This window comes from Leucoraja erinacea, chromosome 5 (genome assembly GCF_028641065.1).
Source record: "Leucoraja erinacea ecotype New England chromosome 5, Leri_hhj_1, whole genome shotgun sequence".
Lineage (NCBI taxonomy): Eukaryota > Metazoa > Chordata > Chondrichthyes > Rajiformes > Rajidae > Leucoraja > Leucoraja erinaceus.
The window spans coordinates 20,518,975-20,546,446 of record NC_073381.1 but is presented as its reverse complement, the minus strand read 5'-3'; the positions used below and the strand labels follow the sequence as shown (position 1 = coordinate 20,546,446).

General features: G+C 43.7%; 1 protein-coding gene across 2 annotated transcripts in view; it reads left to right on the top strand.

Moving 5' to 3' along the window:
• elp3 (elongator acetyltransferase complex subunit 3) overlaps positions 1-27,472 on the top strand; it is a 79,847-nt gene that overhangs the window by 15,735 nt on the left and 36,640 nt on the right. For both annotated transcript variants that reach the window (XM_055635209.1, XM_055635210.1), the window contains exons 8-10: positions 10,865-11,026; positions 12,957-13,083; positions 23,161-23,354. In XM_055635209.1, the coding sequence (XP_055491184.1) occupies positions 10,865-11,026; positions 12,957-13,083; positions 23,161-23,354 (483 nt within the window). The remainder of the gene's footprint in view (positions 1-10,864; positions 11,027-12,956; positions 13,084-23,160; positions 23,355-27,472) is intronic.

Here is a 27,472-nt window from a genome sequence, read left to right as displayed (position 1 = left end):
CCTCTCTGTCTGGATGGTTCTTAGGTTGCAACAGAGTTACACCAGCCCAGCAGCGATTCGCTGCAGGTTACACAAAAAAGCTGGAGAAACTCAGCGGGTGCAGCAGCATCTATGGAGCGAAGGAAATAGGCAACGTTTCGGTCCGAAACCCTTCTTCAGACCGGAGACAGCGATTCGCTGCACCTTTGCACACTCACTGGCTGCAAATATACTGTCCCCGGCATTAACAGCAGACTCCCAGCAGAGGGCGCCCCTCTCACAGATCTATGACTGAACAGCTTTTCCAGGGCAGACAAAGTAATATGCACTCGTACTTTGAGCAGCAACATCTTTCCGAGCTCTTTCAGACACCAACTGCACTTTAACTCAAAGTTTGATCTGAGTCGTGTAAAATCTCAGCACTGATGGTCAGTGGCTTGCTCATACATTATTTTAAATTGCACATTCTGCATCCAATTGGCTGTGAAACTTCCCAATTGCCAGTGTGCAGAACTTGCACTGTGGCAATTCCTTACATTTTCTTTCTCTACCTCGTCCTAGGTTGCCAGGTTCCTGCACCTGCTTTAATCATATCATACCTGCCACAGGCAAGGCTTGGGCACTTTTTAAAAATGTGGGTGGAAAGGTGTGATGAAAGATATTAAATGCTTTCATTTATTTTTCTCTGTTTCTGCAAGGAATATTGTGATGTCTCACTGGTTATGGTCTCATTCATCCTTTTCATTGTTTCTGACCCATTTAATTTTATACTTTATCTCCCTGTCGTGCACTCAACTGCTTGTGCACCTGCTTAGACGACTATTTGTTTCCCCTTTGTCTGTCCGCCCAAACTCACTCTCATCCCCACTCTGTTTCACCCGGATGTCCACAGAGCACCAGGTCCCTTTTGCCGCACCTTCCTGTTCCCCTGGTACTGCTGTCATGACAATTGTCTCCTCAGCTACTCTTTATCACCCATCCTCTCCCCCCCCCCATCCCCTTGCTCATCCCAGTCGACGTTGCTGCCACTGAAGCTTGTGCATAGCGTTGAATCACGAGTAAATGAGTCATTATTTGGAACGCCAGTCATATTACAAACGTCGATCTATATCCCAGTTGGTGACGTGCCCCAGCTTTGGTTCTGGACAATGAATAGGATGACACAATAATACCCTATACCTCTCTAGTTCCTCTGGGTAACGTTGCAAAGATTCTGCTGCTTATTTCAGACTAATAAAAAAAAATGGGAAGTAAAATTGGGATATCTGAGCTACTTGTTAATCCATTTGGACAAGCATCATAAAATTCAATATATCTGCCTTAAAACCAATGACTGTAATGTCCTTATGATGTTCTTCCTTTTAGTAAAACATTTAGAGGCTCCTCTGAAGAAAATCTGTCACAGTCCCATTTTCTAAAGTATTTCTGCCAGTTTGAGTTTAACTTAAATAAGCTCTGTTGAACCGTCACCTGATATAGCATCAATTATGAGATGGATAACTGGGCCACTTAAGACAGCAGGAACCAAGATGTATCAATTCCAGTGTGTGAAGAAACCCTTTTGTCTGTGTGAAACCCGGCAGTGCTCTTTCAGTTATCTGGATCAATGATCGCAAACCCGTCTCAGCCTTTTGCCAAGGTCAGGTTTGTCTGTTACAGACCCTTGCAAAGTATCTCAAAACTTCCAAACATGATGCCAGTGAGGCAAAGCTAGCTTTTCTTTCCTGGTTGCAAATATTGTTGCTCCCTCATTCTTTTCCTTTGCTGTGTGGGATTGTGGATAAAGTGACTGAGGTATGTGAACCAGTGATTGATTGTTTGGTTGATGGTAGTGATCTTTCCTGATATAATGGTGTGAAATAAATTGAGCTTGGACAGACAATCAAGCTGTTGTTGGATTTGTGGGAACCTGCCCAATTTCATACAGAAGGAACCTGCCCATAAACATGATACTATGAGCTATGTAGTCGATGTAGAACTAGACTGATGGGGAATTCATGTGAACATTGTGCTATAATGGGGTTCTTCTCGATGAGTTGAGAGAACCCTGTACCTTCCTGTTGATAATATCAGGCTGTATCTTGGCAAATTGATTGGAAACAAAAGCAGGTTTCTGACAAAGGATATGATGTGGACACGACTGAAAAGCTATCAAAGATGATTACGATGAATGCCAAGCCTTTGGGAGACTGAGAAGGCTTGATTTTTCACAAAGATTTTAAAACTGAGACGGATTCTATCCCCCTCTCAAGCAAGGAAGTGCCAGGAAAGTCCATTCCAGTGAGCCTGACATCAGTGGTGGGCAAGTTACTGCAGGGAAGTCTGAGGAACAGGATCTACCAGCATTTGGATAGACAATAACTGAATGGGGATGGTCCGTATGTGCCTTAGTGGGAAAGCACAAATTTCAGTTTTTCGAAGAGGTTGTAGCGGCACCAAACGTGGTGGATAAAGGTGAGACGTCAGACCAGTTCAAACAGACGTTTACTCGGGGGTCGACACGTTGGGTTGGTGCGCTAACTATATTAACGTTGTTGCTGTAGCTGAGTGAGGTTGTTCACTTGGGCTCAGCTACCGGTTGACTGCTCTAAGGTCTCGAGGTGAGATAACCTTAAGTACCAGGACACTCCCTCTAGCCCATGACGTCACATGCCCGCCCTCGTACCTCCTGACCAGGGTTCGACCATAAGTGGCCCGTATATAGGCTGACGCCACAAGGTCATGAAATGGATCAGTGAGGACTGGGTGATGGACAATGAGGAAAGCTATCTAAATTTACAAAAGGATCTGTATGAATTAGGGAAGTAGGCCAAGGCACGACAGGTGGAATTTAACTCTGACAAGTGTGAGGTGGTGCACACGGGTAAGATAAAAGCAGGGGAGGACTTGTACAGTAAATCGTAGGGCCCTGGAGATTGTTGTAGAGCAGAGACGCCTACGGGCACAGAAACACAGTCCCTGAAAGTGACACAGGTAGACTCAAAGATGTTGCTGAGGCCAACTTTTAAATAGTGTGTGCAGTTCTGTTCACCCTGCTATAGGAACAAATGTAATTTAACTGGAAAAGGTGCAGGAAAGATTCACGAGTGTCACCAGGACCCTAGAGCTTCAGTTATAAGGAGGAACTTATTTTTACAGACTTTGTCCGTGTTCCTCGTGGGATGGTCACCATGGAAAGGTTCCTGGGTTACACAAAAAAGCTGGAGAAACTCAGCGGGTGCAGCAGCATCTATGGAGCGAAGGAAATAGGCAACGTTTCGGGCCGAAACCCTTCTTCAGACTGATCGGGGGCGGGGGTGGGTGGGGACAAGAAAGGGAAAAGGAGGAGTAGCCCGAAGGCTGGGGGATGGGAGGAGACAGCAGGGGGGCTGGGGATGCTCTGGTTACCATCTTCAAAAAATCTAGTTTTTTTAAATTGTTCCTGTGGATTGAAGGGCAACAAATATGACCTCATTTGTTAAAAAAGAGAGAAAGGTTCCTGTCTGATGTTAGAGATTACTGACCTCAATATAGCAGATGGGAAAGGAGGATGAAATGTTCAAGAGAGAAGTTGTAGCACAAAGACCAACATAATGTTTCCTGCATGACTGAGACTGGCTTTTAAATGGAAGGTCCATGGTTGTGTCTAGTTATACCATTTAGAAGAAGAGGAAAGTTATGTTCGAGGACTGAAGGTGTTGGTAATGGGTGAGAGTGTTGGGACATCACAGATTCATTCTCCCCATGGAATAGTCTGCGAAACATGGTGTGGGAGGAAGGGTGGTGCAATGAGCCTGCAAACATTGATTGTTCGGTGACAGTCTAGGTCCAGAAACAATTTTTAATCATGGATTTCAATGAGATTTAAAGCATCTGGTGATTACATATCGATTGAAGTGCACCATTTATCAGTAGATGGTGTTTTTATGATTTTGTAGTTACTGAGATGATTTGAATTTTTTATTTTAGAGTTAAATGATTGCTTTGTTATAAAACAATTTTTTCCCACCTACGTCAATGTTCTGGTTGAATCGGGCAGCTTGGAAGATGGGCTACATAGAGATGACATAAGAGCAGATCAGTCATTGTGACAGCTGGGCTGGTTCAAATGACGAGCAGCCAGGGACTAAAAATTGCAGTTAATCACAATAAATGTAAACAATTAGCTGGATGGGAGGCAAAGTGATTTAAAAAAAAATGTTAATTATCTTCCATATTACAGCACAAGAGTTAGTTCGAAGACCGGAAGAGCAGTGAGCAATTTGCCGGTGATGCTGGCTGCGCCTCTGCAGATTCCTTGCGATCTGTCAATGTTTTGTGCAAAAGTAACAGCAGTTTTGCTGTATTATACCAGAGGGAGTTTCAAATATTTGAGGAAGAGAGGAAAAAAAATCTTAAGTCTGAAGAAGGGTCCCACTCAGATATGTCACCTATCCATATCATCCAGAGATGCTGCCTGACCTGTTGAGTTACTCCAGCCTCTTGTGTTTTGTTTGGACAGCGCATAAGCTCGTCAATGTCAAGGATCCAAAGACCTGCTCCCACGAGTAAGATGGCGACACCAAGATTGGGGATGCTCTGGTTACCATCTTCAAAACATCTAGTTTTTTTAAATTGTTCCTGTGGATTGAAGGGCAACAAATATGACCTCATTCGTTAAAGAAGAGAGAAAGTAAACTACTGACCTATTAGCTGGACGTGGGCAGTGCAGAGGGTGCTGAAATCTACATTGAAGAATGTCATAACAGAGCACGTTGAAAAGATCACTAGGATTTAGCTGTTGGTATGGATTTATGAAGAGAAAATGTTTGACTAATCTGCTGGAGTTCTTTGAGAATAGAATAAATAAGGGGGAACCAAATAGATATGATGCATTTGGATTTACAGAAGTCTTTTTGTTAAGGTCACACAGGAAGATGGTCAACAAGGTTAAAACCAGGAATTGGAAGTAATATGCCTGACTGAGAGCACAGGGTGCAAGTCAACAAAATAGAGAGAGTACAGAGGAGATTTACTAGAATGTTGCCTGGGTTTCAGCAACTAAGTTACAGAGAAAGGTTGAACAAGTTAGGGCTTTATTCTTTGGAGCGCAGAAGGTTAAGGGGGGACTTGATGGAGGTTTTTAAAATGATGAGAGGGATAGACAGAGTTGACGTGGATAAGCTTTTCCCACTGAGAGTAGGGAAGATTCAAACAAGGGGACATGACTTGAGAATTAAGGGACTGAAGTTTAGGGGTAACATGAGGGGGAACTTCTTTACTCAGAGAGTGGTAGCTATGTGGAATGAGCTTCCAGTGAAGGTAGTGGAGGCAGGTTCATTTTTATCATTTAAAAATAAATTGGATAGTTATATGGATGGGAAGGGAATGGAGGGTTATGGTCTGAGCGCAGGTATATGGGACTAGGGGAGATTATGTGTTCGGCACGGACTAGAAGGGTCGAGCTGGCCTGTTTCCATGCTGTAATTGTTATATGGTTATATGGTAACTGATCCATCTCAGGTTGGCATGATGTAAGTTGCAAATAAACCCCAGCTGCAGCAGTGATCTATATCAAAGATTTGGCTGAGGGGATCAAATGTCATATTTCTAAATTAGCTGATATTAAATGTGGGATTATGAACGTGGAAGTGAATGTAAAGAGACGTCAGAGATATGGTTACGCTAGGTGAGTGAACAAGAACATGGCAGATTCAGTGGTGAGGTGGAAGAACGTTAACCTACCTACATTCGTGCAGAAATAGAAAAGCAGAGTATTTTATGTGGTCAAAGATGGAATAATACTTGCGTCCAAAGAAGACCAATGTCAATGTACAAAAGCCACTGAAATTCCACTTGCAGGTGCAATCAGTGACTGCGAAAACCAACAATGCTTTGGCTTTTATTACCAGAGTGTTTGTGCAGGAATTAAGATGTGTTACTGCAATTATGTAGTGCTTTGGAGAGACTATAAGAAAATGTTTATAAATAAAGGAAGTGTTACAAAGATTAACTAGACTGATTCAAGGAGTGTTGGGTCAGCGATGTGAAGAGAAATTGATTGAAGAAGGCATGTATTCTCTGAAGATTAGAAGAATGAATGTATCTCAATGTAGAAAGATCTCAATGTATTAAAGTACAAAAATCACACTGGCTCAACTGATTGGATGCAGGGAATTAAGAAAAAAGGGTCTTCCCAAATAAAGGCGTGGCCATTTCAGACTAAGATAAAGAAACGTTTCTTCATTCATTGAGTCTTTAGAATTCTGTACTTTGGAGGCTTAAACTTGAGTTCATTGAAAATAATTGATTTTTCGATGTTAAGAGAACTGTGGCATATGGGGATAGTGCCGGAATAGGACATTGTGGTAGAAAATCCGCGATGGTCAATGAATGATGCAGTAGGCACGAGAAGTTCACTTGCTCCTATTTCATATGGTCTTCAGTTCATTCATTGTCCCTGTATTTTCTGACATTATAACTTAATGTCCCAAAATATTCAAATCCTTGCTTGACCTGCGCACAACCTCTTCCAGCTTTACAATATGTTCATTCACTTCTGTGCATTCTACTTTCCTACAATCCATTAACATTAAACTCTCTGGGCTACCTCTAAAATGTCCTCTATAAATCTTCCTGCCACTCTGCGACTCATTCTTACCCATGTGTATGCTCCACTGAGTTTCAAGTGTAGATGGTCAGACCTGTTGGAGACGGCAATTAGCTGGCACTTCGGTGGCGTAGATGTTACTTGCAAATTATCCCGGACGTTCTCCAGATCTTGTTGTATGCAGGTTTGAACTGCTTCATTCGTTGAGGATCTGCAAATGGCACTGCCAGGGCTCTCGCTTAACTTTTTTCCCCTGTTGCCAGCCGGGCAACCGTGGCAGCTTTTTAGGTTGCCAAATGACAGTTGAGGTGGTCATTTAAGATGGCTTGCATGACGCGTGCTCGGACGAAGTGTGTAGTTACCAGTCGGAATTACGCTCAATGAAGCATTCACATTATTTCTGCTTCAAATAAAGTCACAAACTAACATATTCACCAATCAAGACATGCAATGACGTGCAGCAAAATTATAATACAGTATCTCAACTTTTTTTACACATTGCAATTAATGTAATTTTTATTATTTCTTTCCAATTCAAAAACAAAAATGTGGTTGGATTATTCAGCGTATGATCAACCTGTGTCAATAAATCCTGGACCTTGATAACATGTATGCTTAACCATGCACACTACAGATTGATGCAAGCATGTTTTCTGTGAAGGATTATCATGACATGGTCATAGCATGGGTCGTTATTGCTATTGGTACAGAAACACTCTCGCTTCCCACATAATTTATCCACAACAGGTTGCAAAAATCATTTTATGATAATAGCTGTTAAAACCGACTATACCCATCTGACAGGTTAAACATTACACTAACTAGCAAGAGATGGCCAAAGGACATAAATGCAGCAAATGTTCTTTTGGTAATATATTTAAAGGTGTCAAGACGCCACATTACCGGACATTCAGATTAGATGTATGTGGCAATGAAGATACACAGTTTGTAAGCAACAATTAAAAAAAAAAAAAACTGTTGATAAATGCTTTTTCCATCATTCCCACTTCAGAATTAACGTTAAATTTCAACTGAAATATCTCCCTACCATATTTGTGATGGATATGACTGTAGAAGTAAAACCTGGATGAAACCAACGTATAGTTGTGAATGTTGCTCATTAAATAACTACAATACTGATACTCCATATATAGAGCATTGATTTGCCGTTAAAATAAATTCTGTAATAACGTGTCAGTGACAATCGAACACTGCGGTTTTAATGTTTCACGTGTTCACAATTTAATTCATCCATCTTTATGGATTAAAAAAAAAAATAAGATTGGGAATTAAAACATATTTGATTGCATAGTCAATGTTCGCTCTGAAGACATTTCCAGCACAATAGGGTCGGGTGGGGGGGATGATGTATGAATCAGTGCAGTGTGGATAGAAGCTGGTTGGTTGGGGGGGGGGCTTGAGAAGTCAATCGGTGCGGATTGGATGGATTGAGGCAGGGGAATTAGTGCGTGTTGGTTGGAGTAGGTAAAATTGTGAGGGGAGAGCGTGAGAGATGTCGGTGGGGTTGAATGGGGGATCTGTGCAGGTTGGATGGGTGGAGCAGTGCAGGATGAAGGAGAGGAGCGGTGCAGGATGGATAGGAAGGGGGGTCAGTACAGGATGAATTGGGGGACCAGTGTAGGATTGATGGGGTGTGGCAGGAGAATCAATTCAAGTTCGATAGGGAGATCAGTGCAGAATGAATAGATGGAGGGGGGGGGGGATAAGAGGAGTGGAGGGGGGCGTACAAGAGACAGAGAGAGAGAGGAAGGGGCAGTGGAGGTGGAAAGGAAGGCCAGCGCTCCTCGGACAACACCTGTCAGGCACGGAAATCGCAATTCAAAATATGGAGGAGACCGTGGACAGAATATCTTGGCGGCCGCTCGCGCAAGAGCACACTCACACACACGCGTGAGGCTTCGGAGGCTCAATCCAGCGCTAAATGTAACTCAACTGCCTGTCTCGCCCAAAGATACTAAAGGAGCTCATCTATAATCTTTGGTCTCACCTACAGCCCTGTCTCAATCCAGATAGTGATAGGCAGAGTTGAGCAGCGCTGCTTATCTGCGCTGGCTGTGGGCCTGGGGGCACCACGCCCGTCTGACTCCCGACGTTTCTGGCCACCCCCGGGGGGGGGCTCTTGTGTGGGGACGGGGATGGTCCAGTGGCGGTTCGGCAGCGATTGCAGCGCCGGAGACCGTGATCGGTCCTGGCTGCAGTGCAGGTCTGCCGAGAGTGTTTTGGCACGTCCCTCCTCCAATCACCGCGCCCTATCCTCAGCCCCCCCCCCCATCTACTTCCACATCTGACCGACGCCTCCCTCCTCCAGGGATTTGTTTTGAAAGCACCAATGGCGGAGTGGCAGCAGCGGCGAATGATGGGCCCCGCACAGCAGAAGCGACGACGGCTTCATTGCCTCCTCCTTTTTCACCCCGCCCAGCCTTAAAAAGGCCGGGCGGGGTGAAAAAGGAGGAGGCAATGAAGCCGTCGTCGCTTCTGCTGTGCGGGGCCCATCATTCGCTCCGACCCTCCGTCACGCCACACTTAGCATCTTTCCCACAACCATCGCCGGCACAAAGCGTCACGTTATTTTTCTCCAGAGATGCTGCGGGACCCGCGGAGTTACTCCAGTTTTTTGTGTCTACCTTCGGTATGAACCAAGTTGCCAAGCCGGGCAAAATGACTCGCCATTTAGGTTGTCCGGCGGCACTTTGAGTGGTCAGTGGCACCCGGGCAACCGCTAATTTCGAGCCCTGACTGCACAAACCAAGAGTTCAAGGTTTCAAGGTCAGATTATTGTCACATGTACCAGTGAAGGTACGGTGAAATCCATCAGTGACTATCGTTACTTCTGTTGTTATAATGGAAGGAAGGTCACTAACGAACCAGCTGAAGGTAGCGGGGCCCAAGGCCCTGCCCTGTGGAATTCCTGCACTCTTGTCCTAGGGCTGGAGTGATTGATCACTAACAACCACAGCCATGTTCCTTTGTACAAGGAATGACTCCGATCAATGTTATCCCTTTGATGCATTGGACTTCATTTTAACCAAGGTGACTCAAAGTCAAGAGTCAAGAGTCAATTTAATTGTCATTTGGACCCCTGGGGGTCCAAACGAAATGCCGTTTCTGCAGCCATACATTACACACAAATAGACCCCAGACACAACATAATTACATTTAACATAAACATCCATCACATAACTGTGATGGAAGGCCAAAAAAACTTATCTCTCCACTGCACTCTCCCCCCCCCCCCCGATGTCACAGTCAAAGTCAAAGCCCCCGGCTGGCGATGGCGATTGTCCCGCGGCCATTGAAGCCACGCCGGGTGGTGCGAGGTCGCACACCGGGTCTTGATGTTGGAGCCCCCGGTGTGTGCTCGCAAAGTCCCGCGGCCGTTCCAGCCGCGCGGGGCAATGGTGTCAGGCCCCGCTCCAGGAGCTCTTCGACCCAGCAACACGGGCGGGAGAATTCGCCGTTGCAGCAGCCCGAAAAGCGGTCTCCCCCGAGCCGTCCGCAGACCCGCAGTAGCAGCCTCCGACTCAGCAGCAGCAGCGGCATCGGCAGCAGCAGCGGCAGCGGCAGCGCTCCTCCACCGCTCCACCCGCTCCGGTCTCGGCCAGCTCCGCGACGGCAACGGTGAGTCGGCACCAGAGTCCCCGGCTTCTTCCCGTTGGAGGCCGCTCCTCGTTGCGGCCTCAACGACACCTGAGACCCGACGAGAAAAGGTCGGGTCTCCAGTGCAGGGAGAGATTCAAAAGTTTTCCCCCCCCCCCCCCCCCCCCCACCCCCCCCCCCCCCACACACACACCCCCAACATAAAATAACAAAAACTACACAGAAACACAGACAAAAAATAACAAAAACGCGGACAGGCTGCAGAGGCCGCTGCTGGCCAGAGCCGCGCCGCCTACCGGATCGAGGGCAGAAGGTATCACCTCTGCTCCAGAACTCAATGCCTTGATCCAAGTTTGTTGCATGGGTGACAAGTGTTAAGTTGTGTTTGGACTGGTGTGTATGGGGAATGGGACACCTCATCTCAACATATTCATTACAAGCCTGACATACGGGTGTATCATTCTAATAGAAGAAAATTAATTAATTCTGCACTGTATTCTCTCTGGGCTCTCTGAAATAGGTTTGAACATGTGAGTATTATGTACTTTCTTTTGCGTGCCAGTAGCATTGTTACTGACATCTTCGTTACGCTGAGACCCTGGACAACTTATATAGTGACTTGGGAGCTGCTCACTATTTTGCTGCTGCCTTCATCCAGGTAATCATTACATCAATGAATCGTTTTTAATCTGATTTCAGGTACTCTGAGCGTAGCAATACCAAATGCGTTGGGATCACGATTGAGACCAGACCAGACTACTGCCTGAAACGCCACCTCAGTGACATGCTGCAGTACGGGTGCACACGGCTAGAAATTGGAGTACAAAGTGTCTATGAAGATGTAGCCAGAGATACTAACAGGTGGGTATTGCTTTGAAACCCAAATGCTTTATACAAGCATTTTCAAAAATATGCGTTAGAGGCATAGGAACAGGCGCATCCCATCCCGTTTAATACTGATGTACTAACCTCAGTGTAACTTTGAGGCTGAGGCTTCTACTTCCGTGAAACTGACTGAACTTTCAAAGCAGGATACAATGTGTAACTGCTTCTCCATTGGATTAGAGCAAATTGTCTTTGGAGTGAGGTCAACAATTTATCCTTCCAGTGGTGTAGTGTCCAGAACTGAAGAGTAATTGTGGTATGGTCATAGCAGGACTTTCAACAGATGTATTTCCATGTTCCAGCTCACTAGATATCTATATGTAACAGGAAAGCAGACTATTATCTAAATGGTGGCCGACTAGGAAAAGGGGAGATGCAGCGAGACCTGGGTGTCATGGTACACCAGTCATTGAAAGTAGGCATGCAGGTGCAGCAGGCAGTGAAGAAAGTGAATGGTATGTTAGCTTTCATAGCAAAAGGATTTGAGTATAGGAGCAGGGAGGTTCTACTGCTGTTGTACAGGGTTTTGGTGAGACCACACCTGGAGTATTGCGTACAGTTTTGGTCTCCAAATCTGAGGAAGGACATTATTGCCATAGAGGGAGTGCAGAGAATGTTCACCAGACTGATTCCTGGGATGTCAGGACTGTCTTATGAAGAAAGACTGGATAGACTTGGTTTATACTCTCTAGAATTTACAAAATTCTTACAAAATTCTTAGGGGTTGGACAGGCTAGATGCAAGAAGATTGCTCCCGATGTTGGGGAAGTCCAGGACAAGGGGTCACAGCTTAAGGATAAGGGGGAAATCCTTTAAAACCGAGATGAGAAGAACATTTTTCACACAGAGAGTGGTGATTCTCTGGAACTCTCTGCCACAGAGGGTACTCGAGGCCAGTTCATTGGCTATATTTAAGAGGGAGTCAGATGTGGCCCTTGTGGCTAAGGGGATCAGAGGGTATGGAGAGAAGGCAGGTACGGGATACTGAGTTGGATGATCAGCCGTGATCATATTGAATGGCGGTGCAGGCTCGAAGGGCCGAATGGCCTACTCCTGCACCTAATTTCTATGTATACTACTCGTAACTGATCACATACATGTGTAATTGGTAATGTGATTCTATATTGCACATTTTATCACTTACAGATAGAAGCATAGTTGATAGTCCAAAACAAACCTGTGAGGCATCTTGAGGTAATCCTGAAGATTGAATTCCTCCCTTTTTAATTCTTTTTTGTGCTAGTCAATCTGTTTTCCTAGCAGATCAATAAATGTTCCACAATTCCGTGATTTCAACTGCAGCACATGATCCCTTGTGAGGTATATTATGAAGTGTCTTCTGGCATATCTGAACAGTGTACAATTTAGAAATAAAATACAATATACTTCCCACAATATAACGTATTGATGTGTTCCTAATATTCTCTTCTTTGTTCTGTGTTTTAAACCCCTTGCTCAGTCCCTCCTTGTTCCACAACAAATGTTGGCCCTCCATGGCTCAGTGTTCGTTTGTGTTCGTTAACAGCTTGACTAGAGTGGTGTTGCCTCTCAGCTCAGTGTACACTCGAGTCTGCTAACAATCACTGGGTGTTGGGGACAGAAGCCGAGTGCATAGTGAAGGCCACGGTCTCCAATGGACAAGTTGTGTGTAGAAAATGTTATCACTTTCAAAGCATCTGTCTACATCATGCTTGCTGAGGTCCACAACTGAAACACCGATCCTGACTTTGTTAAAGTGTTTCATTGTTTTACGTTCCTGGTCATTGATTCTTGTAATCAATCTGATTTTTATTTTGAATATAATTGCTACTGTTTGACTGTATTCTGCTGATGTGTGTCTCTTGGGAGCCCACGGCAGAAAGCACATGAATCATCAGGTTAACATTTGCTTCTCTTCTTTCCTCAGAGGTCACACAGTCAGAGCAGTGTGTGAGTCATTTCAGCTGGCAAAGGACGCTGGTTTTAAAGTTGTGGCCCATATGATGCCTGACCTCCCAAATGTTGGTCTGGAGCGAGACATCGAGCAGTTCATTGTGAGTGTCTATCCACACAGCCCTCCTTTTCAAACATTCATACTTTTATAAATCTTGGTGTTTTAGTTCTGTACGAGAGGGAGAACTGAGTGTTGGTTTGATACAGCAATGTGATCAGCTAATTTGATTGATCCATAAATAGACAAAAGAAACAAGTTCAAGAGTGTTTATTTTTCATAAAGGTTGATACCAGTATTACATCCAGTTTTATCCTTTCTCTGTTTTAATATTAATAATAATGATACACTGAGCGGTTTGGCATTAAAAGTCAATTATATTGCTACAGTTCTGGATGTAGACCAGACTGGTTAAGGATATTGGTGAACCAGATAGGATTATATGATGATAATGTTGTAAGCAAGACTCCTTGTGGCTCTGTCGACACTAGTCCCACCTGGATATGTTGGGGACATATCCACCTAAACTGACCCTATCCATATGCCGGTCCAAATGTTTTATAAACCATGTTCTGATGGAGACAATGGAATTGACAATAAATGTTGTACCACAGATACGGGTTACCAGCAAGAAACCAGTCTGAATTAAATAAGCAAAGGATTTGGTTTTAAGCAAACTTGATCTGGCTGCGAGCAAAAATTTGTATTGAGAAAAGGCCTGGAGTAGATTAATTAACATTTGGTGTCTGCTAAATCAATTTTGTACAATGCAGGAAAGAAAGCTCTTGATTTGCTGTCCCAGGAGATTATACAGTAACTGTTGGGGGAGAACAAGATTCCCAATTGTGGCATAGTTGATTGGAGAAAGGCCATTGGTCAATTGGTCTTTTCAAGCACTTTCAGAGATTTACATTTGTTATATTGCTCCCAAACGATAAAATATTTGTCATCATTTGCTAGATCATCTGAGAGTGAAAGGAAACACAGTTGTGGAAACGGGATTTCACCCAATCTTAACACTGATTATCATTCCAAGAGGTGGCACAGGTTGCCCAGAGGAGCTGATGCTGCAACATTGGTGTGTTTTATTGTCTTCCTTGCTGCCCCATTTTCCAACCATTCTCCTGCTAATGTTGGCTAACTGGTACTGAAAGGTAGAAGGAAATAATTACCTTGGAGCTTTATCAGTGCTCTGAACAGTTTGTTAATTTTTTTTTTAAATTTCGATGCTGGACAAGAATCAAGAGTGTTTTATTGTCATATGTCCCAGATAGAACAATGAAATTCTTACTTGCTGCAGCACAACAGAATATGTAAACATAATAAATAATATAACAAAACTCAGGGGAAAAAAGAACAAACAATAACAGTGCAATAATAATAATAATAATAGTCTATTGTAGTTCATAGCTTATGAGGTTGTAGTGTTTAATAGCCTGATGGCTGTAGGGAAGAAGCTGTTCCTGAACCTGGAAGTTACAGTTCTCAGGCTCCTGCACCTTCTTTATACCTGTACCTGTTTGATTATAGCTGTGATTTATCATCAGAGTTGGGGTTTTCACTCCAGACACATTGCTCCCCTTTGCAGGAACTCTGGGTGTGGTTCGTGCAACGTACATTGTCACGTAAGCTTGAGATACTCACTGAGTGCAGAAGTCCTTGTAACAATTAGTTAAAGCCAGGGTTGAAATAGTTTTTTTGCGACTAAACTCATTGCTGTCACAGTTATCAAAAACACATGTCGAACAAAACTCGAAACTAATCAATGCCACTTTTTTTAATGTTGATACGATACACGATACTCGTGGGTTTTACTGCATCATTGAGTGGCTCCAAATTGTTGGATGCCACGGTTGAAGCACGGATACTTTATGTACTCAATGGTGATAAACTAATACATGATGTGATGCAAAGGATTAATTGCACGAAACATAAAAACAGACTGGAGCAGCCTCTGTGGATATGTAAAAAAAAAGGAAAAGATTATCATAGTTTCATGTGGGTGATTACAGACTAAAAAAGGACAATAAGAACATGCTGAAGAAATAGAACAATTTTTTTGCTTCATCTTCATGCAAGAAGTCTTAAAATACTGAAAATGGTGGACGATTGGTCCAAAGGGCAGTATGAAATTAGACAAATAGGAGGCAGCTGACTTGAAGAGAAATGCATAGGCGCACCTTAAATTGTAAGTGAAAACTTCTCATGACCCTCCTGTCTGTCCATGCTAATTGTATTGTAATATCTTTATTGTCATTTCCTGAGTATTCACATACCCAGAGGAAACAAAAAAACGTTGCTCAACCAGTGTCCATTTAGTGTGCCTTGGAGGCTGAAAGACTCCACGATAAAGAAAATCTAGCTCGTGTCTCACACCACACTTATATACTCATTTCCTCAGACCCTCGTTCTTGCAGTACATCCATGCACAGTTTTCCCTTTGAATATATCAACTGCAGACCTCTGTGGTTTCCTTTTGAAGACCAACCTTTGCAAAAATACCTTGTCAATGTTGCAATTCTTGAGCATATTGGTCAAACAATATCACTGAATATTTAGCCTCTATTTGCTTGTCTTCTCTCCTGATGTATTTCCCATACTCCACACCTGTTTTCTCCAACCTCCGAAATTTCCGCCACCTCCAACGGGATCCCACCACTAGCCACATTTTCCCGTCTCCACCCCTTTCCGCCTTCCGCACAGACCGTTCCCTCCGCAACTCCTTGGTTAACTCATCCCTTCCCACCCAAACCACCTCCTCCCTCGGTACCTTCCCCCTGCAACCACAGAAGATGCAACACCTGTCGCTATACCTCCTCCCTCGACTCTGTCCAGGAGCCCAGACAGTCCTTTCAGGTTAGGCAAAGGTTCACTTGCACCTCCTCCAACCTCATCTACTGTATCCATTGTTCAAGATGTGGACTCTAAAACATTGGCGAGACCAAACGCAGACTGGGCGATCGTTTCGCGGAACACCTTCGCTCAGCCCGCCTGAACCTACCTGATCTTCCGGTTGCTGGACACTTTAATTCTCCTTCCCATTCCTACGCAGACCTTTCTCTTCTCGGCCAGCTCCATTGTCAGAGTGACGCTAAATGCAAATTGGAGGAACAGCATATCCTATTTTGCTTGGGCAGCTTACAGCCCAGTGGTATGAATATTGATTTCTCTCACTTCAGGTAGCCCCGGCATTCCTTCTCTCTCTCTATGCCTCCCCCACCCAAGTCGCACTAGCTTCTTATTTTCACCCTACAAACAGCTTACAGTGGCCTGTTTCCTTTATCATCACTTTTTTTTGCATATCTTTCATTCATTATTCTTTTTCTCTCCACATCACTGTCTATATCTCTCATTTCCCTTATCCCTAACCAGTCTAAGAAGGGTCTCAACACGAAACGTCACCCATTTGATGGTGTCACCATTCCAGAGATGCTGCCTGTCCCACTGAGTTACTCCAGCTTTTTGTGTCTATCTCCTGTTTTCAATTTGTTCGGCTTCATCTACAACTAATTGAATCCTGTTGGAGCACCATCAATAGCCATCGTCACATTGAATTCAGGTGCTCTTCGAGTGGTTTTTGGTGACAAAAGACACAACCTGACTTCCTATCTTGCTCATTCCAAGCACCTGACGACTGGTTCTTATCCCAAGAGAAAGTTATAAATTCCCCTTTCAGATTTATGGACCTTTGCTCAAGGTCAAGGTTCTTCACTAATATTATTTTCTCTTTTCCTTATGAGTTTTATTTTGCCAAGTCCCTTAAAATGACAATATAATCAATTGCCACGTCTGAAACGTGGTTAGAAATACTGTTTTCGTAACTCCTGAAATACATTGGAAAATAAAAAATACACGCAGTGTTGGAGGAATTCAGTGGGTCAGGCAGCATCCCTAGAGAACTTGGACAGGTGACGTTTCGGGTCGGGACCCTTCTTCAGACTGACTTTTTTACACCCTAATTCCATCAACTATGCTATTTGATCTAGGTCGGTAAATAATCTTTTGAATTTTAGATAGTTCCTGCTTGAATCACATTTTATTTTAACTTTTTTACTGATGTGCTGGCAAAGTTTAAATGACATGTGTGGGGCAAGTTTTTTTTTAACAGAATGGTAAATTTCCTAGAATGCGCTGCGAAGAATGATGATGGAAGCATATACGATAGTGGCATTTAAGAGGCTTCTGTATAGGCATATGGATGTATAAAAAATGTAAGGATATGGATATGTACAATGAGATAAGAGTTGGTCTTGGCATCATGTTCAGCACTGGTATTGTGGTCCGAAGGACCAGTTCCTTTGCTGTATTGTGTGTTCTACTCTTGGAAATGTAGTCATTGTATTCAAATTTGGGAAGTACAGAGGGAAGTGGAGGTATTCCATCATATAGCATAATGACCAGACTGTTGAAAAGGATAAATATTGGCTCATCTTAATTAGTCCTGTAAAATCTTTTGCAATTCAGTTGTAGAACCTCAAACTGTTGATACTTACATGTGAGTGGTGGAGAAATGAACTGCGAGGAGCCTGTATCTTTCACAGCAGATAAATTTCCCCCGGTTCAGTTCAGCCCATGGAAGATGTAAGCTGTTAACTAATGTATTTTGTAATTCGGTGGGAGAACTGGGCGTGCCACTGGAACAGGCAGCACCCTCTTGAGCCAAGACGTGCACAGTATATTGTTGATTATCTGCAGCTACATTCAGAATGGGCATACTGATTTAGCTTGTCATATGAAGCTGCCAACATGAGGAGTGATGGTGGTCACATGAGGGAAATCTTGATCCTCCTTTCATTGCTGAAACACCTCCCAGTACAAACAGGAGACTCTGTTGCTTGTGTTGATTTGTGATGTGTCATGTTGCCTCTTGGCTGTTCCACTGAAGTCTGTATCCGTGTTGCAACTGGAATTGAGTTAGTTCAAATTGGCAACCAGCCCATTTTGGTATTATAACTGCATGGGTAATGAAAGAGAGGATGGCTATTAAAATAATTGGCACTGATAGAGACACAGTGAGATTAATTGAATTCTCCTGTGTTTCTATTAACCAGACAATGCTTCACATTAACTTAGGATCCATTGGTTAATATTAATAAGACAATAAATTACTATTGAGATCATTTTAGAACACAGAATAAATTTACTGGATATTTCTGAGAGTACGTGTGGTATTCACAAAGGTGCAAGAAAAACCCCACAGAATATGTAATGCTAAATTACACACTCTAAATTACATCTTTATTGATTTAAGATGCAATGTGAAAACAGGCCATTCGACCCACTGAGTCCATGCCGACCATCGATCATCTGTTCACACTAATTCTATTATCCTACTTTTGCATTCATTCCCTACACATGAAGGATAATTTACAGTTGTACCCGGAAGACCCTCAAACGGTCACAGGGAGAATGTGCAAACTCCACACAGGCAGCACCTGGTCAGGATTGAACCCAGATCTCTGACACCGTGAGGCAGCAGCTACACCGGCTGTGCCACTGTGCAGCCGTATTTAAGCTATTAGTCACAGTGCCCTCCATAATGTTTGGGACAAAGACCCATCATTTACTTATTTGCCTCTGTAATCCACAATTTGAGATTTGTAATAGAAAAAATCAAATGTGGTTAAAGTGCATCTTGTCAGATTCTATTAAAATGTGGCACCACAAAAGAGTATTTTTATACATTTTGGTTTCGCCATGTAGAAATTACAGCTGTGTTTATACATAGTCCCCCCATTTCAGGGCACCATAATGTTTGGGACACATGGTTTCACAGATGGTTGTAATTGCTCAGGTGTGTTTAAATGCCACCTTAATGCAGGTATAAGATAGTAAGTAAGTAAGTTTATTGGCCAAGTATTCACATACAAGGAATTTGCCTTGGTGCTCCGCCTACAAGTAACAACATGACATACAGTGACAGTTACGAATGACTCCGAAAACACTAAACATTAATAATAAAACATTAATGATAAAACACCGTTGATCAAGCATGTGAACCAACAAAATACCAGATCAAAGGGAGGTTACAGCTTTTTGGCTGTTGAGTAGAGCAACTCTGCCACAGAGGGTAGTTGAGGCCAGTTCATTGGCTATATTTAAGAGGGAGTTAGATGTGGCCAAGGGGATCAGGGGGTATGGAGAGAAGGCAGGTACGGGATACTGAGTTGGATGATCAGCCATGATCATATTGAATGGCGGTGCAGGCTCGAAGGGCCGAATGGCCTACTCCTGCACCTATGTTCTATGTTTCTATGTAACTACTCGTAGATAAAAACTGTTTTTATATCTGGCTGGGGCAGCTTTGACAATCCAGAGTCGCTTTCCACAGGGAAGTGATTCAAATAGTTTGTGGCCAGGGTGAGAGGGAGATGATCTTGCCCGCTCGCTTCCTGGCCCTTGCTGTGTATAGTTCATCAATGGAAGGATGGTTGCAGCTTGCAGCTAGGTACTGAGAGCTCTCAGTACCTAGTCTTTCCTCCAGTCTTTCCATCACCTTTGGAAACTTTTATTGCTGTTTATCAACATGAGGACCAAAGTTGTGCCAATGAAAGTCAAAGAAGCCATTATGAGACTGAGAAACAAGAATAAAACTGTTAGAGACATCAGCCAAACCTTAGGCTTACCAAAATCAACTGTTTGGAACATTATTAAGACGAAGGAGCACTGGTGAGCTTACTAATCACAAAGGGACTGGCAGGCCAAGGAAGACCTCAACAGCTGATGACAGAACAATTCTCTCTATGATAAAGAAAACCCCCGAAACGCGTGTCCACCAGATCAGAAACACTCTTCAGGAGTCAGGTGTGGATTTGTCAATGACCACTGTCCGCAGAAGACTTCATGAACAGAAATACAGAGGCTACACTGCAAAATGCAAACCACTGGTTAGCTGCAAAAATAGGCTGGCCGGGTTACAGTTTGCTAAGAAGTACCGTATTTCCTGGCATTGAAGACTCTATTTTTTACCCAAAAATAAGGCATGAAAATTGGGGGGGGGGGGGGGATGGATGGATTAGTTCCTTTCACAGCATGTAGGGATTCTGGAGGAGGGAAGTTGCTTGGGTGGCTGCGAGTGGCCGCCGGGACTGGACAGTGGAACCAGCCTCCACCTTAGTGGCTTCTGCCAGCCTGCCCACCAGCAAGCCACGGTGTCCTTCGGCACAGGCGCAACCAATGGAGGTGGTTGTTGAGGGTAGCTAACCTTAAATTTAAAGTTAGCAACTTAAATTGGGGATGCGTCTTCATTGCAGGGAAATACGGTACTTAAAACTGAAGGGGACTAGCCCCCAAAACAAGCATCAACTAAAGATTGCTGCAATACAGGCCTGGCAGAGCATCACAAGAGAAGACCCCCAGCAACTGGTGATGTCCATGAATCGCAGACTTCAAATAGTCATTGCATGCAAAGGATATGCAAGAATATACAAAACATGACTACTTTCATTTACATTATATTGCAGTGTCCCAAACTTTAAGGTGCCCTGAATTGGGTGGAACCAAAATGTGTAAAAATGGCCTTTATTAAAATCTGACAATGTGCACTTTAACCACATGTGATTTTTTTTTTCTATTACAAATCTCAAATTATGGAGTATAGGGGCAAATAAATAAATGATGGGTCTTTGTCCCAAACATTATGGAGGGCGCTGTGCATACATCCAAAAACCTAGTCATTAACTTGGCACAAATATCTGGCATACTCCTTTCTCAAGTTTGCATGCCTCTGCAGGTTTGCTTCTGTTTTCTATTTACACAGTGCCTCTCAATTATATTAATTCTTAAAAACCTGCAGACACTATCTCAGTATTGACTATCTTAAGGTCAACAGAAATTTCCCCCAACTCAATAGTTGAAGACAAAAGATCTGGTTCACAACGCCAACTACAACATTTGTTCCATGACCACCAAATCCATCTCCCTTCCCTCCTATTTTGAGGCTGAGGCAGGCTGTTCACTGGTACTATATTTGATTAAGAAAAGCCTTGCAACATCCATGTGCACAGTCATTAACACTGCATATTGTGACCTTTATAACATCACCATTTTTCCTCTGTGTTACAGTTCTTTTGCTAAAATCCTTAGCCATCCATCCCTATGTTACCTCCAGATTTGACTATTCTTGGTAGGCTTGTCCCATTCTGCTCTCGATATTTTCTAAATCTCTGATTCACAGTTCCAGTTTGCACTAAGTCCTGTTTACTGACTGAATGCATGTTGTTATACAATGCCTGAATATAAAAATGATTATTCTTGTGTATGAATCTCTTGGCATCCCTACAGCTGAAGGATCTGTACTCCATTTCTGATTGTACCCAAATTACATTTTTCCCCTCTGGTTGACCAAATAAAAACCTTGGTGTGATATTTGACTCAGCATTGAAATTTGACAAACAAGTCGATGCTGTGGTAAAAGCTAGCTTCTTCCAGCTTCGGACGAAAGCTAAAATAAAGCAATTCCTCTAGTTTGATGACCTCGAAAAGATTATCCACACATTTATCTCCTCGCGTCTCGATTACTGCAAATCCCTTTACAATGGCATCAGCCAATCTTCCCTGTCCCACCTGGAACTGGTCCAAAACGGCGCAGCGAGACTCCTGACAGGCACCCGAAAAAAGGGACCCACATCACCCCGATTCTGGCCTCTCTCCACTGGCTCCCTGTGCAGTTCCAAATACATTTCAAGATACTTCTTTATGTCTACAAAGCCCTTAACGGGCTTGCCCCCACCTACATCAAAAGTCTGCTTACTCACCACACCACCTCCAGGTCCCTCAGATCGGCCGACTTGGGGTTACTGAACATCCGTCTAGGCATAAGCTCAGGGGCGACCACGCCTTTGCGGTTGCAGCTCCTGGACTGTGGAACAGCATCCCTCTTCCCATCAGTACTGCCCTCTCCATTGACTCCTATAAGTCAAGACTTAACATCTTTTCTCTCAAGCCTTTCATGACGTCCTCTGAGGGAGGGCTATATATATGTATTTATGTAAGTACTTAATCTATGAACCAACGTTGTATAACGTTAGTACCTCCACCAATGTAAAGCACTTTGGCCAACGAGAGTTGTTTTTAAATGTGCTATAGAAATAAAAGTGACTTGACTTGACTTAGACGTTTTTTTCGGCGACTACAGGTGACTAGACTGTGCCACCTGTATGGTCACGGGTAGTCTCCTCAAGTCGCCTAAAGAGTCGTAATGTTTTTCTGGTCGCTGCTGGATTTTGAAATGTTCAAAACTTTTCAGCAACTGTGAGCTTGACGTAGCTTGTTTACTCTTGGCGCAGGTGCTGTCGTAGGTTGTCGCCAGTGACGTTGGTTGTCGCCGGGTGCTGACTTCGATGAATTCCATTGGTGACTACCTACGTCAACTGGCAACAGGTACCGGCGACTGAATTGTCTTCAGTTGTTGCGGACAGGGTCATTGCTTGTCGTAGCTTGTCGCGGGTGGACTTTGGTTGTCGTAGGTTGTTGCCTGTGTGGTCGTAGGTTGTCGTAGGTGTGGACGTCCTAATGGGTCGCTGGTTGTCGGTAGCTTGATGTCGACTAGATGGTAGCTTGTCGTGGCGGGGGCGGGGATCCAGACGCCGCTTTTTTGACGACCTGCTACGACTAACAGTCGCCAGCAGTCGCCAAATAAATCGCCGAAGTGGGACAGACCCTTTATGTTTTTCAGTTTCACTGCAGGTGGTCATTGAAATTCAAGAGCAATCGCTTCAATTGACACGTGCAATGGGAAATAATGTAAAAAAGCAGCCTTTATTATTTTTAGCATGTAGTAACAAAAATAAACTCGTGGCTGTTTAAATAATATTATTTTGGAAAATCCTGCAAAAAAAGTAGATTTGTTAATGTAAGTCTGAAATGCTATCGGCACCCCCCTAATCACCTTTCCCCCACAATTGTCTTTACAATACGCCCTTCTATTATGCAAATTTTCTTACAAATGTAGATGTTGTCTTATAGCAGAACAACCAGTTAAAACATTGTTCCACTTTACAGTTGAACTATCAAATAGCTTAATAAAGACAGATTTTAAGAAGCATTTTGAGTTGCACCCTCTGCTCCCTCAACCTTGTGTCCTCTGAGTCAGGGCGGTTTACATTAGCTTAACAGGGACTGGACATACGGACTACGTTAATTCCTTTCCCAGGGATTTACTGTGTTTTTTGTGTTTCAGGAATTCTTTGAAAACCCTGCTTTTCGCCCTGATGGTATGAAGCTGTATCCAACACTAGTGATTCGTGGCACGGGACTTTATGAGCTGTGGAAGACTGGCCGATACAAGAGTTACTCACCCAGCACACTGGTGGATTTAGTGGCTCGCATTCTCGCGCTTGTACCCCCATGGACCCGCGTATATCGTGTTCAGAGGTACATCGTGGCAACAGCTTTCATTATCCTATATTAGAGAAAGGTGGTTAGTTTTGTATGGGCAGTTTATTTTCTGGAGATATTAATATGTAAAAATTGAACTACAATTGTTGGATGTAGAATCCAGTCAAACTACATTGTAGCGGGTGCGTGAGAGAGCCCGGAATGAAGGCGAGGAGCCAGGCAAATTCTGTAAAGGCTTTAATGAGCACAGCACACTACTCTCCGCTTCAGTGAGAGACTGAAGACAAGTCTCGCGCCAAAAATCCCTGCTCTTATCTTCGTAGTTGGGAGCCTCCCCGGACCAGTCGGAGGAAACTAGCCCCAGTGTGGCCATCCCAGGCAAACACGCGACGAATCTGGCTGGCCGCTGAAGCAATCACTGATGGCCAGCCCACACCTTTCCCGGGAACGTACAGGGCTGCCGACACTGACGAGCTGCAACCCCCCAGCGGTGGTGATAGTAGCACCAGCTCCCCCTGCTGCTGTTTGTAGAAACAGGTGGAGGTGCGGGCTGATCCGACCACCAGCGACCTCTGGTGGCGTCCAAAGGAATTGACGGCAGGCCACGCTGGGACGACGTGCCGGCGCCCGGGTGCGCAATGGCAGCCGGATCCCGCTGTTGAGGGCGTTTAGGCACGGCGGAGACGCGGTCAATTGAAGCACCGACCTGCTGTGCGCCCCCCCGGTGCCGTCCGGAGGATCTCCAGCGCATCCAGGGACTGCTGACGGGCCATCCAAAGTTGATCGGCGCGCTCGCCCACCGACTGCATGTTGGTGAAAGGGTCGCTGGCAAGCTGCAGGCGGATGTCCGATGGGAGCTGCTGCAGGTGGGCATGTTTAAAAAGAAAACAGGGCTCGTGGTCACCCATAAGGGCCAGCTGCACAGCGGCTCAGAGGAAAGCGCTCCAGAGGACCATTGACAACGCCCAGAGGATTGTCGGCTGCCCTCTCCTTACCTTGGAGGACCTACACAGTCCCCGCTGCATCAAAAAATCCCAGAGTATTATAAAGGACATTTCCCATCCCGGACACTCCCTGTTTGAACTGTTGCCGTCAGGCAGACGGTACAGATCTACAAGGACAAACAGACTTAAAAACAGTTTTTACCCCACTGCTATAAAGGCACGAAATGTAGCTGCCAAGGAACGCAGAGGCGATACATACTAAGGGACTGTGGTACACTGTGAAATCAACAGAAGGATGTAGGGTTGGGTGTTTATGCGTGCTATTTTCATGATATTTATTTTAGTTTATCTTTTTTTAATATTTTACCTTGTATGTATCGTTAGCTTTTAGAAATGTTTGAATGGTGCACTGACTGACTGACATTTTTAAATTTTGTTGTACATGGTTCATGTCGCAATGACAATAAAGAAACTATTCTATTCTATTCTATATCGCCCAGCAGAGCCGAGGGCCAGCGGTTACCCAGGCCAGTCATCCGCAAGATTTGGGTCGCCCGCTCGGCCTCGCTGAGGCCAAACTTACATACGAGTAGGGCCTTAGGGGCCTCATATTTATTAGCCAACCGGGGGTGCGGAGAAAGGGCTTAAGCCATTGTGCAGAGGCCTGGTCGAGGGCGCTGATAATATAATAGTATTTAGTTGTATCTGCTGTCACACCCCGCAGTGCAAACTGTGCCTCGGCCTGGTCAAGCCAGATTTCGGGCACGTCGGTTCACAGGGTACGTAGCTTCAGCGCAATGGTGTGTTGATCGGCAGGGCCCAAGGACGGTTGACCGGGTTGTGCGTCCTGAAGTACATTCTGGTCCATTGCGACTTGCGACAAAACATTGGAAAGTTGAAATAGTAATAATATTCGGTTAGATCTTTTAGTGGTCAACTAATGTGGCTCAAGTCTTCTTGGGTGCTCCTCTATCTCAACATCCAGTTATCTGATACGGGTCTGGGGTGAAGGTGATGTGATGCTCCTTGAATGTTTCTTGCTTTGGTCATAGTAATGTTCTAACTCCTGGAGAGTGGTTCCACTAAGTCCATTTGTAACATCTTAAGACCAGTGTGGCGGTTCTGGAGGATAGACGCCATTTCTCCTGCTTTATACAGTGCCCTCCATAATGTTTGGGACAAAGACCCATCATTTATTTATTTGCATCTGTACTCTACAATTTGAGATTTGTAATAGAAAAAAATCACATGTGGTTAAAGTGCACATTGTCAGATTTTATTAAAGAGTATTTTTATACATTTTGGTTTCACCATGTAGAAATTGCAGCTGTGTTTATACATAGTCCCGCCATTTCAGGGCACCATAATGTTTGGCACACATGGCTTCACAGGTCTTTGTAATTGTTCAGGTGTGTTTAAATGCCTTCTTAATGCAGGTATAAGAGAGCTCTCAGCACCTAGTCTTTCCTCCAGTCTTTCCATCACCTTTGGAAACGTTTATTGCTGTTTATCAACATGGGGACCAAAGTTGTTCAAATGAAAGTCAAAGAAGCCATTATGAGACTGAGAAACAAAAATAAAATTGTTAGAGACATCAGCCAAACCTTAAGCTTACCAAAATCAACTGTTTGTAACATCATTAACAAGAAAGAGAGCACTGGTAGCTTACTAATTGCAAAGGGACTGGCAGGCCAAGGAAGACCTCCACAGCTGATGACAGAAGAATTCTCTCTATAATACTGAGTTGGATGATCAGCCATGATCATATTGATTGGCGGTGCAGGCTCAAAGGGCCGAATGGCCTACTCCACCTATTTTCTATGTTTCTAATAAAGAAAAATCCCTAATATCCCCAGGAACTGCCCAAGATCCAAAGCATACCACCCCATCTGTGAAACACGATGGTGTTATGGCCTGGGCATGTATGGCTGCTGAAGGTACTGGCTCACTTATCTTCATTGATGGTACAACTGCTGATGGTAGTAGCATAATGAATTTTGAAGTGTGTAGACACATCCTATCTGCTCAAGTTCAAACAAATACCGGAAGTTCATTCTACAGCAAGACAATTATCCCAAACATACTGCTAAAGCAACAAAGGAGTTTTTCAAAGCTAAAAAATGGTCAATTCTTGAGTGGTTCTTTATATTAGCACCTTAACTTTAAGCTGCATTCACAAAATAATTAACTTTCTATTTCTTCCATCGATCCCAGTCTCTGCCTTATGGAAATTGGGTGTTTCTTCTTTGTATCAAAATGCACAGCTTCGCTCTGCACTAAATTGAATTCTTTTTTTGCCACAGTTTTTACTCGTTCATTTAAAATGTCTTTATCTCTTTGCAACTTACTGTTCCATATGGCTTTTGTTTTCATATCATGGGTCTTTAATGCATCAAAAACAATTTAAAGAAATTTAATTTCCACATGACATAATGAGATAGAAGGGTGCATTGCACCCACAGTAATGACCAAGAATTGCACAGTTAGCTGGGTATTTTGTTCTTTAGGGATTGATAAATATATATATATTATACTGGCCATAAAGCAATCTGTTGACGAATGATCATTGTATTCTGTACTGTGAATCGTGCTTGAATTTTCTTTAAACCTAATAGAATATTGGTCCTTTGAAAAATAGAAATTATTGTCACTGTTAAAATGGACTGCGTAAAGAATGATATTCCCTTACCACTTGCAGCATTCTAAATTTATTGGTCTCCTGCTCATAAATTGCCACCTTTCTCTGATGTCTGTATATTAAAGTAAGTCTGTTATTATGTCTCTTGTATTCAGTGTCTTTTGATCCATCTGAACTGGCATTTGGGTCACCATTTTTTCAAGTACATACGTGATAAAGTAGCTGTTTCATGGAAGGTCATTATTTCAGTTCTGTGTAAGTTTTGTATTGACAATTTGAAATAAAACTCATTGCTGAAGGTGAGCAATTGCTGTGACACTTGTGAATCTTGATGTAGATGTGGAAATCACAGGAGAAATCAAGCCAAGGGGATGTTCAAACTCTGGTACAATAAATGATAGATATTAAGTGGAGGAATATCCCAAACCTTCACTCCCGCACCACCCCCTCATCCTCCTCCATCAATTATTAGAATGATTCCCTCCATCTACTTGTAGTGATGCTGATCAAGCTTATTCTGTAGACTGAACATTCCCTTCCAGGGATTGCTGTCATTCAAGATCTCTACTCTG